Here is a 20,046-nt window from a genome sequence, read left to right on the forward strand (position 1 = left end):
CTCTAGTTTTGTTCTTTTATTCTCACGCAAACTGTAAATGTTCGGGGGGGGGGGGGTTTCTGACATTTTGGGAATTACGGTTTGTTTCTGCCAAAAATTTAAGATAAAAATCACTTTTGGTTTTTGTCTTTATCTTAATGTGCAGCTGTAACTACAATAGAATTCATAACTCTGCTTGCCTCGTCCATTCCTCAGCCTCTAGCCTTTCGTAGGAATTGGTTTCTTGGAGAAAGTAATAAAATAAACCATTTTCACACTAATATTGGGGGAAACATATCCAGTTGTTTTTGCATAATCCTGCTGACGAAGTAGCTGAAATGGGTGACAACAGGCTTATTGTCCCTGTCCAGCACGTCACATCTCACTAATCTATCTGATTTATAATCGTCAATAAATCTATACCAATTTTCCTGAAAGTGCACAAGACATCAAATTAAATACACAATTTATTCCACAAAAGGTCCACATTTTATTTTATTATCATGCATTTGCTTGACCGTTGCAGCCTTTTGAGAAAACTTATCCGTCAAATGGTTTTAATTTAAAAGTTTAGTGTGCAGATTTTCCCTGACGCTCCTCTCCTCTCTGGGGAGGTCAAACCGTGCTGCAGGGGCCCTCGCTGTCCTCGCTGTCCTCCCACAATCCTCCACTGCTCACGGCTGCCACGTGGTTTTCTCGCTGCTGAAAGAGGCCCGATCTGAAGAGACGCAACACGGGAAAGTTTATTCATCTAGTTTTTTGTGATGATATGTGGACTGATGCTGACAATGGAAGAGTGTTTTCAGATTTTGTGCAAGCAGTTTGTGCATTTCTGACATCTGAATTGGTTCTTACCTCAGATTCTCTCTGAGCAGGTTGAAATTCTGAAAGCTTTGCCTCGCTGGAGTTTGGATTGGGACGAATCCTGGTCTGTTGTCTCTCTCTGGAGCTGAATCAACCTGCAGCATGAAGTCATGTAGAGATACGTCCTGAATAAAATCCTCAATAAATATAAAATAACTCATCAGAGGTGTATCGAAAGTAATGAAAAACTTTCTCCTAGCTTTGGAATTGAGTTTTCCTGAGCATAGAAAGCATTCTGGAACAAAATAAGTCCAGTCAGAACAACCAGTGTGGATAGAACAGATCTACCTGTTTGGACGGATCGTCCCAGATCGGCCTGAAGGCGCTTTTGGGATGTAGAGGCGGCGACCCCTTCCTGACGCTGACCAGCCTCTTCCCATAGGAGCTGACGAGACACGGCATCGGCCCCTCCAGCCGCCCTGCGGGGCTTCTAACGGGGGGGTGAGGGGTCTGTCTGGGAATCTGCCACCTCAGACACACAGTCTTCTCTCTGGGCGTCTCTGTCTGCCGCTGCTGGCTGGATGAGGGCTTCAGCAGCACCGGCACCTGGCTGTCCTCCTCTTCATCCATCATCTCCCTGCAAAGGGTTCCATCAGGGCTGCAGGAGGTCACGGAGGAGTAGTCGAAAGCCGACGTGTCATCCGGGTCGGAATCGCTGTTCTCAAGTCCGTGATGGGTATGAGGCGCCTCCGGTTCGTTGGTGCCTCTCCCAGTGGGTTGGCTGAAGGTGCCTTGACCCGAGTCGCTGTTGTCCCCCCATCCTGGAGGTTCTGAAGTGAGGAGGGAACAGCAGGCGTGCCCACAACCACAAGGCGGCCTGTTCAGGTGGGTCTTCCTCCTCACCGGGCTGCAGGACCAACACTCCAGACGCATTTGGTGATGGCTGCTTTGTCCATTAGTGAGGCCGACAGCCGGCTGGTTGTCTCTGCAAGGATAGAGAGGAGAGGACCCTCATCAACTGGGAGAGAAAATCTATTGTCCATCTCATTCTAGACCTTCCAGGTGATACTAACCTCTGAGCAGCAGCTTTGGGTTCTACATCCTGTTTGCAACAGGTGACAGAAGATCCACCAGGCATGACATCAGAGCAGCTGTCGTTCGGGCAAACACATAATACACATCTCAGTACCTGAATCTAGTGAATACACACACCTCTACATAATCAGACAAGCAACCTTTTTATATTGAAGTTTGTGAATCAGGTAATCTTCCTCAAGATGCCCTGACCTTTGTCCGGTTCCGTCTCCTTCTTTCTCCCCCCACTGGACGTCCTCCTCCAGGATCTCATGACAGCGGGACAAAATGCTCCTCAGCGCCCGTTCAGTTCCCAACAGGAGGCTGCAGTCAGGATGATCTTTGCCGGTCCATTGCAACAGATTCTGGAGGGGAAAACAAACATGGATTAAATAATCCAGTGATTGTTTGGAAGTGAATTTACAGCTTTTCTATTTAGTGGGATCACCCCCATGTTTGAATTAGTACAAGTCCCCTGTTTGATGCGTCTATAGTAGATAAAACCTTAAGAAAATGGAAATTCCCTTTCAATTGTTATCCTTGTGGACAAAACACAATGATCGCCCTCTAGTGGACAGACTGAGATTATGCGTCCTCCAGACTATCCTAACAGTAACAAAGGCATCTTCATGGTCACCCCTTCAGTGGAGTAAATGTGATGAAGTCATTTCCTTCACCCCTGCCCCTGTCACAGCTTGAAGTGGCCCCCGCCTTCTGTCAGATCTGGTTAATAACTGTCTTCAGAGAGACTGGTGACCCACCTGAATGTGACTCAGGTAGCTGTGTATGCGAGAAACGGGCGCCAACAGCAGGGAGAGCAGTTTTATTTCCTCTTTCTCCACCTGGCCGTCCTGTTTAACAGACAAAACAACATCCGTAGGCATGTGCTTTTACTGAATGAGGTAAATCCGTGTCCTCTGACATACCTGTGTGTGGTGACTTTTCTTGGGATGATTCATCCTGTCGAACTCCAGTGACAGCAGCGACGCCAGGCTGGTCGTGTATCCGAGGTACACATCTGAAAATCCTCTCTGGACAATGCAAATGGAGACCACCAGGAGTTCCCGTGGAGTGAAGTTTAATCACAAAAATGTAAAACTAAGACTCACGACTTACATCATTTTGGCCAATAAGCTGCACCAGGATGTCTCCCACCAGAGATTTCCAATGCTCTGCTGATAATCGCTCCTGTAGGGTGTTTCTGAAGAGCAGATGTCGCTGCAGCAGCTGCTCCACATACGTCAGATACGTCTGCCTACATCACAAGGATTTTTTACTTGATGTAAACACATGTTGCACAGGACTAAACATCATAATTGTTGCGACTAATATATTACTCACAAAGACCTGTCTGCATTTCAGTTTTTCTGTCTACAATATAGAATTTACAAATTTTCTCAATACAAAGGATAAAGGACATAATCGTAAAAGCTGTTTAGCACTTACTGTGGTTCTACGGTCACCTGGTGAGCTCCTGGCATCTTGTATTTATCGTACAGCTGGTTTAAGGTGGACACGTACTCCCACTCAGAATGCAGAAGCTGCATCGCCACCTGATGCCGTGCATCTGCATGAAAGTAAACATCAATAAAGCTACACAGACAGACATCCATCCTGTGAGAAGAAGTAGATCTTTGTGTATAACAGAGTGTTTACAGCTGAATTTATAAGATAATGTGAATATTAATGGTCCTACAATAGGACTCTGTGGCTTACCTTAGACTGAAATCGTCTGTGTTTCAAGCAACATGTGAAGCATTGATTTTTTTTTCTTGTTTGTCACGGGTCAAGTTGATATATTGATCATTTATTTAGTGAAAATGGTGCGATCAGTTGTAAAAAGGACAACCTGCTCACCTGTGCCTTCGCTCAGGCCGGCTTTGAGGCCCTGCAGGAAGCAGTGGAGGAGCAGTTTTCCTCTGGATGGACAGGCTGCTGCAGCAGTCGGACAACCACCCTGAGTTTGCTCACCGGCTGCTTCTGCTGGCTCGCTGCTGGATAGCGGTGGAAACATTACTCATCTTCTTCAAGAGTAAATATTTGAAGTTTGTGAACATCCATTCAAGCAAATAACTTACATCTCTTGTATTTTCCACGGTGGGATTATTTTTATAGTTTAGCCCAAACTATGGAACAAACCTGTCAAGAGTGACCCTGGATCCTCTTTAAATATAAGAATGTTTAATTTCTTTAAGATAAACTGTAAATAATTATATTTCATGCCAATAAAACGTAATGATATTATATTTTAAAGTAACTGATGCTTTGTTTCTGTACATTTATTAGAAGCTTTTTTGTGCTTTTGATGTGGAAACTATTTCCTGACTGTTCCTGTTAGAGCTAAATCATCTCTAATGGCTTTTTTAAATTTACCCTTCTCTCTGTTTGGACGTGGAACTCTTTCCAACCTGCTGAGGTCTCTGTCTGTCACCGTACAGCTGCATGATCTGAAATTGCATCACCGCAAGTTCTTCCTGTTGGATGACATCACATTGAAGTCATTAAGAAGTCTAATGTGCTTGTGTTATAATCATTATGTGTATTTTAAGATGAACTTTTTCCACCCTCAACGATTCCACCAGAGCCTCCAGACGTAACGCTTTCTTCTGGCAGCTCCTCCTGTTGTCCTCCATCTCCTCCCTCAGGTACGCGTCTCCATGTTGGATCTGACTAAGTTCCAGCAGAGCGCTGGTGAAACCCGTCTTCAGCTCCGACACCATGCATTGTAACTGTCAGGACAACAGGTTTCATTAATACAACACAAATAAAATAACACACACTTTGATGCAGAAGGAGATTATTTAATACTTGTTTCCAACTTTCTTGAATGTTCAGAGCTTTTATATCTAAATGAACTGTGTCTTTATAAACTGTGGAGGCTGATGAGGGAAAGAGCAAAATACCTTGGAGATTTCAGCAACAAGCTCGACCTCCTGAGGCTTCATGACTTCTAAAGGAAGAGACACAAACAAGCCTATTTGCAAACAGTCATGTGCTGATGTGCACAAACGTTGGAGCAACAATTACCTGCATAATATTTTGTGCAGAAATATAAAATCTTTGTTTTGTCTACAACGCAAAGAAAAAGGGACCGTCCATTTACAGATCAGACAATAGGTGGATTTACACCGTAGTTATAAAGAACATAGGTAAAACCCAGCAAAAATGAATGTTTAATCTTCCACCTAAATGCACAATGAAATACTGAAAGACAAATAAAAAATTCAACAGCAGCATTATGATTTACTTGTGTAATTACAGTTTAAAGAGCAAAAAAAAAAAGTGTTTTCTTTCAACCTTTAAATCAAAGCTTAAGAAAGAGCTCAAATGACTTTCTTAAACAAATTCATTTACATTCAAGTATTCTTGTTTTATTTTTTTCTGGTACCTGCTGTAGGTGTTGCCCCTGCCAGCAGTCCCTCTGTTGAGGAAGTGGTGAGCAGCCAAAGAGCTCAGCACTGCTGAGGAAATGGTTGCAGAGCCAAGAGTCCTCTTTTTCAGTCTGCTGACAGATACAGATCAGCAAAAACAAGCAAACAAACAAAAAGTTGAAAATGTATCATGCAATAATTTAGTGTTTTCAACTGCAATTGCACCACATGAAAAAATATTTTTTAAAAGCCTCACCCTCATTGTATTGAATCACAATTTTTGTAATCAAAATATAAAAATAAAAATCGGTTTCATTGTATTTTTAATGTCAGACCATGCCACTCTGAATGGTTTAATACTTTATAGTAAATGTAGATGTAAAATCCCAGCAAACAAAATTTAAAAAAAAAAACCCCACCGGAAACACAAAGACTATTACAGTGTACTCACCTCGGTTAAAGCGCTTCACAACTGCTTCTCCGTGCAATTAAAAAGATAAAAAGAAAAACATTGGACATCTCCAGTGATTTCTTTCTTGCGGAAACACGTTTGAAGGCTGCGGATTCGCGCTGTGCAAAAGCAGATGTCCTGCATGACGCGGAATGAGCGGCACTGTGATTAAAAAAAAAAAAAAGTCAGGTCAAATATGCATTGCATGAGTTATGTTTAAGCATTTCTGTTTAGATTTTGTTTCACTTATTGCTGTTTTTTTTTACCACTCTCATTAACATCTGCATAGGTATCATTATATAGATTTATAAAAATATTTGACTTGCAATAAACCTTATTTTAATGTGTGTAAAATTGTAAAAATTAGTCAGATTTCTGGTATCTTATTTTTATGGTTGTATCTGATTATTGTCGGTTAATAGAGACAACAATAACCCTCATCATTAGTAAATATTTTATGTCCGAGTTGAAGAAAATTCCGTCGTCACCTTGTCTCCGCCCGTGCGGCTCTCAGTGTGCTCTAATCGAACGCACACACAGATACGTTGTTTTGAGGATGGGCGTGGTTAAACACGATCCGTGTACTGATTGGCTGTTGAGATTTTAAATTGTTGCAGCGGCTGACGGAACTGTCAAAACAGTGGACAGGCGGACGCTATCGGTGAGAATTCAGAAAAACTACAACTAAAACCAGCTCTTTTTTTTCAACATATATGCATTTTTACGACACCACACAACTCTATTTCCTTTTGTGATATTTCTGCATGAAACTTGAATGCAAATGTTCTTCATTTTCGAACTGACAGCGTTAATGCCAACTGTCTCAAATGTATTTCCCGACAAATTAAAAAAACAAAAAACGGCAGTAACGTCAAATCTTGTTTAAATTGTAAATAGATTAAGTCTAGTAAAGTAAAGTTGTATATTTTATCTTAATCTTATTTTTTTTAATGTCACTTAGGTAATGCAGTCAGGCCAGGTATAAGCTAGCATGGTTGTACAGGTTAGGGCTTTAGCCCTCTCACGTTAGCCTCATGTTAGCCTCCATAAAGGACCGACCACAACACACAAATATATGAATATCTGTTAATTATTATTCAATATATCCACTTTAAAGTGTAAAGACTATTTGTAATTTTATTTAGGAAGTTACGCACCATTTAACAGGAGTATTAAACTTAAATGACATAACAATAAATCGAATAATACAACAAGAACATGGTAAATAAATAAAACGAGGCAGTAGGAAAAAAATGAAATTGCAAATAAAAGGCAGTAAAGCAAAAATGCAGGATGTGGGAATAGATTGATAAATTTTTTTAAATGTTAAAATCATTGAAAATAATGAGTTGAGCCTTTGCAGACCTCCGGTAGTTGATTATCCTGTTCAACGGTTCAGGAGTGCTATATAAGCTGTGTCTAAATTCAAGGGTCAGGAAATGGTCAACAAAGACGTGGACGTCAGAGACACCTGAGGTTGCACAAGTGCTGTTAATGGACACTGGGGTCTACTGAACATTTCACCTGGTTTTCCTGTACCTACCATTGTGTCATGAACTATTGTTGCTGTCTGTTTGATTAGCTGATGTCTAGTTGCAAAATCATTCTATTAAATATTACTTAGTAGAAGTAAAAGCTGTACCTTTTTTTAGACTTTGCACAAGTCTCAGTTTTTACTGTACATTTGACTATTTGCTAATTTGCATACTAATTGACTTGTGTGCAGTAAATCCCATGCATTATTATTCTTTGACTTTCTACTAGACTTCTGTCTTTCTGAACAGTCTAAAACCATGCGGACGAGTGAGTTTGACTCCTCATCTGAGGAAGAGGAGGTTGAGGAGCAGCTGACTCCCCTCCAAATCTGCTGGTAAAGTCCACCTGTTCTATTCCTTTTGTGGTTTGTTGATACTCAAAAAGTTTTTTTAAAATGTGAAATGTAAAACACATACCAGTCACTATTGTACTGTCTTCTACTGTATATGTGGTTGGGTTTCAGGTTGCCTCTATCCATAGTGGAGTGCTCACAGTTTCTTGGGATATGTGCGCTACCAGGTATTTCATCATTATATACGGTACATACATGAGCTTGGTATTTATTTATTGTGTTGTGGTAATAATGGTAAAAATGTCATCTGACTTCAGGTTGCAGATACAAAGATGTCCGCAGGAATCTAGAAAGAGATGTTGGTAAGTTAACCTTTATTCTTAACATCATTCATATTCTTGTAGATGAGACAATCGTAATCATCTGCAGCTGCTTATCCACCTCGCCGGTCCCAGGTCTAATGGAGCTTATACCAGCTGCCTAAGGGCGAGAGGCAGGGTACACCCCAGATGTGTCGCCAGCACATCCACAGGGCTATTCTTAACATGTGATGAATGAATCCAACCCAAAACATTCTATGCTATGAAAGTATGCCTATACATCGACAAGGTTTAGGCATATTGGTGACATATTTTGGGAGTAACAACATGATTTAAAAGAATACCTGCAAATCCTCACATGTAATTAAATTTATTTGTTCATGTATTTATTGGTTTAGACATGAATAAACTCACCCGTAATAGAAAATGGGATGCAGGTGTAAAACAAAGCCCTCAATGGTTTTGATCTTAAAGCTCTCCACAGAAAAGATTAATTTAGTCAACTGTGTTAAAATGTAGGTAGAGAATTAAAAATCCACATACTACTTACTAGCCAACAATTACACCGACAAAAATATATTTAAATATCATTTCAAGAACCACTTACTGAATGGCTAATGAAGATAAATGATGAGGCTAAAATTGTTGAGATTAAAAAAAACCCTCCCTTAACTATAGTTTATCGATGCTAAATTTAATATGAGACATTATGTCATTGAATACATAGCTTCACCAGTGACTAATTGTGAAATTTAAATCGCTAAATTGCTTGAAAATTTGCCTAATAGTCCTAGATTAATATTCTGGTTGATGATTGAAGAAAAAGAAAGTCAACCTTTCTTCCTGAAAACAAAAATTCAATTATACTTTTTGCAGTTAAACCTTATGTTTCTCTCCACACTCACTGATCACCAGTAAATATCAAACATTCCTGCATCCCTAAAAACATGGGTTTACGAATATAAATTTTGTTGTTGTTGTCGTTTGTTGTGACCAGAGGAGCTCCAGAGCCAGGGGGTGCAGGATGTGTTTGTTTTCTGCACCAGAGGAGAACTCTACAAATACCGGGTTCCCTCCCTGTTGGACGTCTACCAGCAGTCGGGATTCACGGTTCATCACATGCCCTTCCCAGACGGAGACGTTCCTGAGCTGGAGCAATGCTGCCAGATCCTGGATGAGCTGCAGGCCAGCCTCAAAAACAACCGCAGGACTGTGATCCAGTGAGTCAGCTGTTGGTCACACTGACATTCACAAACACACAGTCAAGTGTTTCACATTCACAAGTGGATTTCAGTTGTGACTATAAACACTTTAGCAGAACACAGCCTGTTACATGAAATGTTTATGGTTTATTTTTCCTGGCAGTTAACACTGATCTAAACCGGATTTGCAAGCTGTCAAAGACATTTTGAGCAGCAGCGTTGCACCATTTTTCTCAGACTTCTCTTGAGCATTATGTAGTTTTATTTAGTATGGTTTTGAAATATAATTTAACTTGAAAGTGGAATGTGAGGCAGGTGCACATACTTACCAGGTGGACTGTGATTTACTGATCTGCTAATCTGCATTCATCTCCAGAATGTTTAAAAGCAATAGTCAGCATTTTCATGCATTTTGTAAATGAGACCCCAGAGTAGTGAAAGGTGTGTTTCCAGGGCAACCAGGTCATGTAGTATCTGCTGTCAAATCTACTGAAAGCCCCCCCGAGACGCTCTTTAATCCTCATGAGGGAATGATGAAGCTGCTCACAACACTTAGAAAAAAAAGGTTGGACTTGAATGTAAACGTAGTGAATATCTGTTCCATCATATCCGCTATGAAATCCTTTCCCTGTTAAACAGACTGTGCACAGCCATGGATAAATCTATATTGTATTTTTTATATTACATTGCACCATCAAGACTTTTCTATTGAACTTTAGGTCATCTATAAAACAAACTCTGTTCTTTCACCTCTGATTGTTTTGTGCACCTTTTCTCCTCCACCTCCAGCTGTTATGGAGGCCTAGGACGATCTGGATTAAGTAAGAATATTTAACTTCTTCTATTTTGACACTCATAAATCCACTTTAATCAGTTTATTTCACTGTTTGCTTCATTCGTCCATGTTGTATGTCCTTCCATTCAGTCGCTGCCTGTCTGCTGCTTCAACTCTCTGTAACATTGACGCCAAACAAGGCAATGGAAATCCTCAGGCAATACCGAGGAGGAGGAGCGATACAAACGGTGAAGGTGAGTTTATTAATCATCTGTTTTTATCAGACTGTAGAATAATTTACAGTCTACAATAGGAGTTTGAGATATGAGCTGATCGACATATGAGTTATTTGAGAGTCTATATACGAGCAAAATCCAGGATACGAGCCATGCTTCGGGACATCACCGCTAGTTGATGGATGGATCAGCTGACGTCCGATCGCGTTCTTTCGTGTAGTAAACAGATTATACTTGTATCTCAAGGTTCTGCTGTATTTTGAAGTCCTTGACTGCTCTTCATTCTCACAGAATCAAGACTTTCACTGTATGTTTCTATATTTCATCAACAGACATGTTCAATTACAACTTAATTTCCTCTTCCGTAGCAATATAACTTCCTTCATGAGTTTCGGGATAAGGTAACAGCCTACCAGGAGACCAGAGAGGGGCCTACAGAGCGCTCGGTGTCTCGATGATGACCGATCTTCTCTTCAAATTATAAGACGGGAAATTTACTGATTGCTTCAAACTGTTATTGGCATCACTTTTTTTAGCAGTTCTTTTCTGATTTTGTGTGATATAATGTATTTTCTGCACTTTAAAAGATGTCAATAATATATTGCGGTTTGCATTCTCACTATAGTAGAATCAAAGAGTTTATGGGGAAATTCTGCTGGGTTGTCACTCAGAGCTTTAATGGTGTTGTTCTTTTTTAGCATAGTTATTGTAATTATAATACACGTTGTCATAAATGTTAACTCTAATAAAGAGCAATCGAGTTGGTTTCAAGTAACTAAGACAATTGATTTGTTTAATTCAGTTACTGCAGACCTGTCCATGAGACTAATGTGTTCTGTGGTGGTGTTGGAGATATTTTTACCACAAGTAACTTATTTTATTATTGAAATGAAACACAATTGAGAAAAATAAGTATGGACTAATTTGCCTTATTAAAGCCACATAACCTGGGACACAGAACACCTCAGTCACACTACTCGGAGAACTAGGTTCATGAATGTAACTAAGATTTAAAGACCTGTTCTTCACATGTTGGGAACCACTGAGTAGCTTTAGAAAAGAAATCCAGTAATCCCTCGCGGATTCGCACATCAACACGATTGGCTTCACTACAACGCTGATTTTTAGTAGGTAGTCCCGTGATACCATACAAGCATTCTATTGGCTGACAGCATCTGGAAGTGCGCTTTGTTCTGTGAGTCTCTGAACGCAGCGCACGTCTGAGACACACCAGTCCCTTAAACAGTCTATAAGAATTTGGGGAAAAGGTAATAGATGGAAGGCGGTTTCATATCAGTATGGGGATGGTTTGTAAATGTTTAAATTACCGTAAATACTAAAATAGTTTGCCGCTATATCGCGGAATTTCGTTTTTGCGGGTGGTTCCTGGAATGCATTAACCACAAGTAATGGAGTTCTGTAATCAAAAATTCTTAGAAATCGTTGTCATGAGTTCTTAGAATGATTAAATGTAAATATCAAATTAGTGATAAAAACATCACTTTTCTGTATCACAGAAAAACTTTTTTTTTTAAAAGTACCCTGGATATTTAGTCTTGTAGTCAAGTCACAACCCAAAATCAGGGCTTTATAAATAAAGTTGACTGTAGTTTGAGTGTGAACATTGTTTTTTTTTAAATCAACGTAAAATCAAGAATAACTAAACTGTAAAGGAAATGCCCCTGTATTTTACTTTATTTTATTTACCTGTATTAATGTCAGGTTGTCCCTCAGTGGAAGCTAAATGTTAGGTAGGAACCATATTTTCGGGTTACGTTTCTGCCCGGAAGCAATAACTGGCGCTAACGCTGAACTTGAATGTTTTGCCACTTGCTAGTAAAGCTTAGTTTAGCCTCTACACTCCCGAGGAGAAAATTCAGCAGAGGTAGGTAAAAGTTACGGTATAAGTTTTTTTTTTATTACATTGTGTTTTTATGTCCTGTTAGTTTTTGGTAAATCTTAGGGAATAGTACTTTCGTATTTAGAATAGTGATGACATTTAAATGACCTCAGGTGGCGATTATAGATAATTGTTTGAAATTCATTACCAAATTACTAACAACCCCTTGGAACCAATTGTGTTCATATGTTGAGGACTACATATATTTGTAAGATACAACAATGTGGTCCATAGAGTGAGTTTTATTTTGATCAAATTATGTGACATGATGGGGTCTTAAACCAAAAAATGTGACATGATCATTTCCTCCCTGATAAAAGTACACATTTGGAAATGGCAATAAATATTTGTGAATTAATTTTCTCCAACTGCCTGCACTCTAAAGACACCGCTATCCATTCTGGAAATGACAACACTGTGAGGACTGCACAAGACAAGAAAATAAAAATACTGAATAAATAAACAATGGAGTTCCTAATGATGTCAAATATTAGATGACTAAAACACAAAGACGGTTTCAAGAAGTACATTCAACAGTATGGCACATCAGCAGTTTCCTACCAAAGCTCAAAAGCAGCAAGCAGGAACAAACAGTATTGTTGCTGTGTAGTGCTGACAATATACTGTTGAGTCCACCTTTGAATTTATGGATAGCTGTGAGGGCGATTCTACAGAAATACAGGCCACGTACACGTTGTCTACTTTGGATTCACAAGTTAGAAAACAAAGATTGCCAATTATTTCAACAGGGATTACATGAGGATAAATCAGTGTCGGGTTCGCCGTGACAACCTTGTTCAGCTAGTCCCTGTGCAACACACGTCACTAAGTGATAATAACCCATGCTCTTCTGTCCTCACGTTACCTAACCATTCATGTTAGGACCATTTACACCTGTAGGAAAACAGGTCTAGTTTGTCATTTGTATTACAGATGATACAGTCATGTCGCAGGCATAAATGAGATTTTAAAGCCTGGAATCTAGTTCACAGAAAAAGCTAGCATAGTTCAGCTTGTAGCTCAGATTCTCACACCTGAAAATGTCTACCTAATCTGTAAACACTCAAACGTTTGGAACCAAAATGATCAAAAATTGTATTCAAATCTTAAATCATTGAGAAAAAAAAAATCACCATACCAATAAAAAAAAATCATGTCCATTCTCCCATTCTTTTTAATATGTATAAAATTATGAGAGGAACAGTGCTACCGAAGATTTTGTCTTAAAACGGGCTAAATGACACACTGCCGCTGTGTGTGGGATAGTCGAGAGTTCGTCCTCTTGAATTGCTGATCAGTGGTCTCCAGCAGGTGCAGTGTTCCAGCACTAAGATCAGTGTCTGGTCATCTACTGTACATGCAGGTCCTCGTCATCCACCAGGTTTAAGAGCTCACCAATACGTAAATCATCCTGACAAAGAAAGAAAAGAGACAGAAGAACACTTTAAAATACCTTACACAGTCATCAAATGTTTGGATAATGAGACAATCACAAGCTAAAATGTAATTTAAGGAACAGTTTGATTTTTATTATGTTAATTGCAGCTCAAATCCCTCTTTTTATCTGCTCCTATTTGTTCTATCAAAGTTCCTATAAGACATTGTAAAGATTAGCAACACCATAACTTTCAAATTAAAAGACCACCATTGATTTAGGGGGCAGAAATCCATCAATTCTTAGACGAGGCTTTTCTTGTGAAGGATTAGCAGGAATGTCTTTGAGAACTTGAAAGGCTCCGATGACAACTTTAACTTTACAGTTGTTCCTGCCATCTGTTTCTGCTGTACTTTTGGTTGTGAGAAATGAAACCAAGATGTTCCACAATAAAGCCTGATGGGTTGTGTGGCTGCTACGCTCCTATTTATGGGCTCAAGTCAAAATATAAAGAAGTATTAAACTTTTGATCGTATGCTTCGGTTTGGTGCTCAATTCAATATAAAATCAGTCTGAAAATTTTGACATTGATGAAACTCTAGCAAATGCTCACATGTCATCTTTATCATTTTTTCTAACCAGGTGGGGATCTAGTCTTTACGAACTGACACTTCCAGATCATACACTACACATCTATATGATTCACATCTTTTGCACAATGCAGACGATATGATTGTGTACCCGTAGAGATAGTAGAAGAATGACAGGAGGTAGAAAGCCAGTTTGCACCAGCCTTCTTTTTGACAGAAGGCCAGGATGTCAGCATTCATTATGGTTGTTGGGTCGTAGAGCCCTGGACAGCTCATCACAGGTCTGCTCATGTACCTGCAGCACAGTGGAAGATGTTGCATTATGGTAGTCAGATTTTAATGATAGACTTCACACTGTAATTATTGGGATATACAGACCTCCAGACGTGATAAGCCAGCAGCGGTAAATTGAGGCAGAGGGTGAGCCACTCGGCCGCACAGAAGAACATCACGCAGAAGAAGAAGTGGATGAGATACTCTGGGAGCACCAGCTGAAAAGAGCGAAGATGGAAGAAAACATCACAAATTATGCCCAATCAGATCATCTCCTTTGTTCTTATAAGCAGGGATTTTACATTCGGTTGGATTGGGTTTTAATTCTAGAGACTTGAGAGAGTTTCAAAGCCAATGAGAGCTTTTTTTACACAGCGAAAGCTGGAATATTGAAAAAGACACACATGAAAAACCTGCAGTCGGCTCCACAAAGTCAGACAGGAATGGAATACCAATGAGCTGCAGCAAATGCATTTTATTTTCACACGCTTAATATCACTGCATGTTATTACTTGCAGAATAACAGTAAGATAATGTGCTGCGTGTAAATAACAAACACTGCTTTATCGTAGACTGACTGGACTAAATGTGTTTCAAAAATCAGGGTGAAAAATTAAGAACTACTTCAAATTTAAACACCCAGCGTTAAACCGAACCAGAAAAGAAAATGATTCAACTGTGGGTTTATCTTCAATTGTGAGGTTTGGAAAGAAAAGTTTGTGCAGAGCAGAAAATCCAGTTGTCTACTCGCTACCATGCCGATGGAAAGTCAGGCGATTTTCTTACACTGCTCCCGCCCTACAGGAGTTTTAAAATCTCATCAGAAAAACAAATGTCACACAAAAGATGTGGGAATCACACGCAGCAGGATTTCATTAAGACTCCTGCCAGACCAAGCGACGAACGCAACGGCCTGACCTCTGGACGAGAAGCCGTGTAAAGTAAAGTGAATGACTCGGTTGCCATAGCAATCAGGATACTTTGCAGTGAGAAAAGAAGAAAGGAGATTCAAAACATTTTGAGAGACGTTTTGGGAAAACACTTCCACACCTTCAGGGACACTACGGAAATATTGTGTGGACTAAGAAATTTAACCCGATTTTCCATCAGCAATGGGGTGAATAGATGACTAAATCCTCATTTTTATGTGAGCATTTCCTCTGCAGAGCTTGTCAAACTTAGCGTTTGCGACTAACTTATAATTGTGGTAGTTTATAAGAGTTGGTGGGCAGAAAGCTACTAAACGCTGTTGTATGTGGACAGAAATGGTCACCTTCCCACCCTGGGTTTGTCATGCACGGACAAGTCTGACCACCAGTAAAAAGCCCACCACGACTTGCTCTGGAGACAGATTTGCACATCTCAACATCTTGTGTAGTGTGGACAAACCTAGAAATCATCCCACTGCCTGATGGACAAGCCATGCTGGGAGCATTAGCAGTGTGGATGCAGCAGCCTGGCTCAGGTTGATGGAGTTCAAGCTGGAGCAGGGTTCAGGGGGCAGATGGAGGCACCACATGGAAGCCATGCATTCAAAAAGAGCAGAAGGGTAGGGGCAACAACAGCCCACAGATGGAAAAGTGAGGTTGTGTGTAGAGGGAGGTGAGGGCGGTGGGGGGGGGCGCCATAGTGTGTTCCTGCACTGTGCTGCCAAATACAAAACAACTAATCGCAGCACAAAGACTGCGCCAACTGGCCAAAAGAGAGGATAGAACTGTGGCCCATCATGGATTAGAGACTGAGGGATCTGTATTTTTTTTAAAAATAACTCCTCCTACTACCACGACCAACTAACCAATCACTAAAACCAAATACGGCTGAGCTGGAGGGTTAGGATACTGCAGCCATCTGTTCTCCACCACAGGTGACGGAGGTTAGAGCCAACACCGAGCTCATCTACAGGAGCACACTTCTTTTAGTTGCTGATTCAGGCAGTAGCCTCTACCCCACAGAAAAGTTCAATGATAATGTGACACGAAGTAAGCCATTAAGTTTAAGCAACCATCTTCCAACAATCCCCCCGAAAATCCAATTACCTCTTTCAGTTTTGAAGGATTACCACGAATACCAGGGCTCACACCAGTCCCACTTACTAGACATTACTGGACTTGCAGTTACTACTGTTAAGCCCATGAATGGGAGCGTATTGGCTTTTCACTTTAAAGTTTTTCATAAACATTAAAATAATCAAATGTTTAACATCGGAAAACCATTTTGAAAAGGTTTCCATGTGTAGAAACACTTGAGGATTTTTAATATGAAATATAGAAAGTATTGCATTAACTTCAGTCCGTTTTACACAGAAACTGCAGTGAGTTCATCCCAGGGCTTCTGCTAACTAGCTGCAAGATAACTAGCTGTAAGCTAGTTAGCAGAAGCCACACCAGGTGCCACACCTGCACCTGGTAAATGACTGTTCAGTCAGTTTGTGTTTAATTCAACTGTTTAACTGGGAACCCACTAAACCTGATGAATACAGTTATGTTTTGTCAGGATAGCATAAAAACCTCGTGTTGCTGCTGCTTCAAACTAAATGTTCCTTTCCATTTGCAAAGAAAGGGTAGGTTGTAATATAGTCAAAATCATGCAAGTTTTGAGCATTTGCAAGTCTTTTCAGTTAACAGCTACACTCAGCTATAATCAATATAATCGGTGCAGAGAACATCCACCACTACACATCATGTCTCCCATACCTAAAAAAAAGAAAGCAGATCCATCCAACATTGTAAAATTTAATTGTTTAAAAAAAATTTTTTTTAAAAAGCACAATCTATTGTTTCTGTAACTGGTAACAATGTGTTAAAGCTGAAATATACGAAAAGGAAGTGTTGTTTAACATTCAATCAAAAATTTACATGAAAGTAAAAAAAAGCGAAACAGAAAAAGCGCAGGTGGCATGTTGTCTAATCCCAAGATGTAGTCCAGCTTTAACTTCAAGATTAGTTAACTGAAAAGACGTTTGCAAACACTTCGCCGTGCAAAATGACAAGACTGCAGTTCCACTTAGCGGGCATTTTAAAGATTGGTACAAACCTTTAATGCAATTTTGACTCTTTTAATCTTTTTGACCTTTTCAACTGTCTTTTGGCCATTAATAAAGTGCAAAAAAAAAGCAGATTAGGAAAAAAAACAAAACAACAAAAGGCGTTAGAATCTGACAGCTGACAAGATCACTGAAGTCACAAGAGGCAGATTATTCAGCAAAACAGTGCCAAGAAATGACTGAAAAGACAGATAGGCAGAAAAAGTCAGCCTAGGATAAATGGAGAAAACCTCAACAGCAAAACCGCATGCAGTCAAAGAGGGAAGGAAGTCGTGTTGGGAGCGCTGGTGTCACTTACCGGGTTTAAAGTGTTACATTGATCTATTGGATTCTTGTAATCGGTCTTCAGCTCGTCAAATGCTATTATCTAGGGAAGAAGATGATCAGAGTGTAAATGTACAGCAAGCAGCTCAGTGTTGACATTATCTTCATGAAAAATGGAATCAGCATACAGTCCTAACAAGACATTGTATGTGTATACCGCATGTTAGAACTGGAACAGTGAGTCAAATGATAGAAAAATAATTACCAATTATTCTGAAATTCAAGACTTTGTTTCAGTAATATTGTAATAAGAAAAAAGATGTAACAGATTTTCTGGTTTTAGCTCCTTACTTGAGAGGGTTTTCTGCTTTTGTTTGTCAGTTTGAGGGAGCAAGTTCCACCTGGGGGGGTTAATGTTGTGGACTACTCTCTCAACAAAAACGTAAACGCTATTTGAAGATGTCACTTTAGAATCGGGGACATCGTCACAAGCAATCGTATAACCAAAAAATTTGATGTGAGAATAATCAGCAAATTATGTTTCCATCAATGAGACAACTTCTTTGTAACCATTGCTTGTTGTTGTGACACTGGCAGCATTGCAAAACTAAGGTGACCTGTCAGGAGACAGAAACAAGCTTGAGGGAACAGGAGAAAATATGCCCCAGACCAGTTCCACAGCCCTTCAACATGCAACCTGTTCACTCCCCATTAGTTCCCATGCAGAAAAATTGGCTGCAATTTACCAGAATGGCATTTGTGAAGAAGTCCTTAATGAATCAGAGTAAACTACAACATTAAAATAGTCCATCTAATTCTAACAAAAAACAAAACTAATTTTGTTGTAGTTTGTGCAAAGCAGTACTGTATTACTCACATATGAAAAGTGACATGAAACACAATTCAGATCCTTTCTCTTGCACTCTTAATGAACTATGATTTATCAGTGAAGGATTTTCATCCTTCCTCTACTTTAATTTTTGAAATCATTAAAAAGGGAACCAGGAGTAGCTGTAAATAAGGCTAAAGTAATAGTGGAGGTAGTCTACCATAAAACAATAAAAAGTACTTTTAAGTGGCTTGTGTTTGGTTAAGTCACCACTACTGTATTTTAAAGAATACTCAGCAAGAATTTAAGCGCCAATTTCTCCGATTATTTTTCAACCTCTTGAAAGCACCGCCACAAAACCCGGAAATTCTTGAGTGAACTATATTTGCGTACTTTGGTAGTTTGAACGTAAGGTTTGGAAGTTGATAGCAGCTGAGCATGCTAATTAAACAGCTAGCAAGCTAACTAAACACTAACAATCACAAACGCCGGTCTAGTTTCCAAACATCTGCTTTAATCACACAATTAAAAGAAAAATAAACACCTAATGTCAAGTGGAAGCTAAAAAGATACATTAATACAGTCTTTTAAGCTGCTAGCTAACTTATCCACCTAGCCATGGCTAGCGTGCGTAGCATTCATTGTAGAACTATGCTATGCTACGATCCGTCTATTGGCCGGAGCGTGCGCCAGATCCCCTGTGGATCCTCAGGTAGGAGTTCTACCCGGAGGACGTAAAGACCCGAAACGTCTCGGCTACGTAGCTACAGAACTGGCCTAGCATTAGCCCTAGCATTAGCCAGCCACCCTCGTTCTTTCATCTACTTTTCATGAGCACCGTGGGAGTGCCAAGACAGCAGTCGCATCTAAACTTCTCTGAATACTTACATGCCAGATGGCGAAGAAGATAAGGGCAGCCGTAAGCAGCAAAGCAAGCATGTAACAGAAGGCCGCGAATGTGAACGCCATTTTTTTTATCCGATTCTGCTCGTTGGTTCCTGGCTCGGTCAGCGGATGATGCAGGCAGCTTCGCCACCGTTTTAAGAGTTGTCAGTGTGTCTTCTTCTTCACCCGCATTTCAGCTTTGTGGCAACGTTATTGTTGAATTACTGCCATCTCCTGGAGTAACCTATTTATTCGTTTAGAGGAGGATCAAAGCGTTTCTTTTGTCATGAGCACAGCAAAGAAACAGGGTTTCCCTATACTGTACTATGAAAAACTTAACTTTGACATCCGCAGGTAATACCACCAGAGTTTTTTAAGAAACAACATTTCTATAAAGCAACATGTATGATCTATGATCTGACTCACATTGGCCTTCTCCCTCCTGTCTGTCTTATCCAGTTCCGGAGTGTACAAATGTTGAAATTTGACCTTGACCTAGTTTTCTCAAGGTCAAGGTCATCATCTCAGTTTCATCGAGTAATGTGCTTTTTGTTTCATCTTTCTATCTGCAATGGTTGCGAAGATATTTGGTGGACATACGAACAAACGAACGCTGACAATTACATCACCGCTTTGAAGCGGGATGTGAAAAGAACGGTTACTTGCTAACTGCTACTAGCTGTTTAGACCCCACAATTTTGTGGATTGAACACCTATCAAAATGTCACAACCTTTATAAACATGTTGAACATATGAAAGGGCTCCAAAATTCCTGATTTGAAATGGCCCTGAAAACAGATGTCTGCCACATTGAATTCTAACAAATGTCGAATATGTGATCCTAGAT

General features: G+C 39.9%; 3 protein-coding genes across 6 annotated transcripts; 1 reads left to right on the plus strand and 2 right to left on the minus strand.

Annotated features, from left to right (window-relative positions):
* Positions 1 to 454: 454 nt before the first annotated feature.
* On the minus strand, positions 455 to 5,851 carry si:ch211-67f24.7 (uncharacterized). Of its 3 annotated transcripts, none has more exons than XM_068338409.1 (15): positions 5,680 to 5,851; positions 5,246 to 5,359; positions 4,761 to 4,807; positions 4,422 to 4,586; positions 4,231 to 4,331; positions 3,715 to 3,848; positions 3,304 to 3,424; positions 2,974 to 3,112; positions 2,784 to 2,888; positions 2,619 to 2,708; positions 2,071 to 2,222; positions 1,857 to 1,934; positions 1,132 to 1,768; positions 835 to 938; positions 455 to 697 (listed from the first exon to the last, which is right to left on the minus strand). In XM_068338409.1, exons 3-15 carry the CDS (start codon positions 4,800 to 4,802, stop codon positions 595 to 597), a joined length of 1,971 nt encoding a protein of 656 aa, XP_068194510.1. In that variant the 5' UTR covers positions 4,803 to 4,807; positions 5,246 to 5,359; positions 5,680 to 5,851; the 3' UTR covers positions 455 to 594. The 3 variants fall into 3 exon arrangements, with proteins under 3 accessions (XP_068194510.1, XP_068194509.1, XP_068194511.1); XM_068338408.1 differs by having other exon boundaries at positions 3,715 to 3,851; XM_068338410.1 differs by lacking the exons at positions 4,761 to 4,807; positions 5,246 to 5,359; positions 5,680 to 5,851 and having other exon boundaries at positions 4,231 to 4,561.
* Positions 5,852 to 6,304: 453 nt separating this feature from the next.
* On the plus strand, positions 6,305 to 11,386 carry cdkn3 (cyclin dependent kinase inhibitor 3). 2 transcript variants are annotated; one of them, XM_068339320.1, is made up of 8 exons: positions 6,305 to 6,340; positions 7,444 to 7,549; positions 7,679 to 7,734; positions 7,825 to 7,869; positions 8,825 to 9,047; positions 9,819 to 9,850; positions 9,955 to 10,058; positions 10,409 to 11,386. In XM_068339320.1, the coding sequence occupies exons 2-8, from the start codon at positions 7,473 to 7,475 to the stop codon at positions 10,496 to 10,498; spliced, it is 627 nt and encodes a 208-aa protein (XP_068195421.1). In that variant the 5' UTR covers positions 6,305 to 6,340; positions 7,444 to 7,472; the 3' UTR covers positions 10,499 to 11,386. The 2 variants fall into 2 exon arrangements, with proteins under 2 accessions (XP_068195421.1, XP_068195420.1); XM_068339319.1 differs by having other exon boundaries at positions 6,308 to 6,340; positions 7,464 to 7,549.
* Positions 11,387 to 12,167: 781 nt separating this feature from the next.
* On the minus strand, positions 12,168 to 19,376 carry cnih1 (cornichon family member 1). The gene is made up of 5 exons (XM_068338383.1): positions 19,203 to 19,376; positions 17,520 to 17,588; positions 14,284 to 14,396; positions 14,057 to 14,200; positions 12,168 to 13,351 (listed from the first exon to the last, which is right to left on the minus strand). Exons 1-5 carry the CDS (start codon positions 19,281 to 19,283, stop codon positions 13,324 to 13,326), a joined length of 435 nt encoding a protein of 144 aa, XP_068194484.1. The 5' UTR covers positions 19,284 to 19,376; the 3' UTR covers positions 12,168 to 13,323.
* Between the last annotated feature and the right edge of the window lie 670 nt (positions 19,377 to 20,046).

Source organism: Antennarius striatus, chromosome 17 (genome assembly GCF_040054535.1).
Source record: "Antennarius striatus isolate MH-2024 chromosome 17, ASM4005453v1, whole genome shotgun sequence".
Classification (NCBI taxonomy): domain Eukaryota; kingdom Metazoa; phylum Chordata; class Actinopteri; order Lophiiformes; family Antennariidae; genus Antennarius; species Antennarius striatus.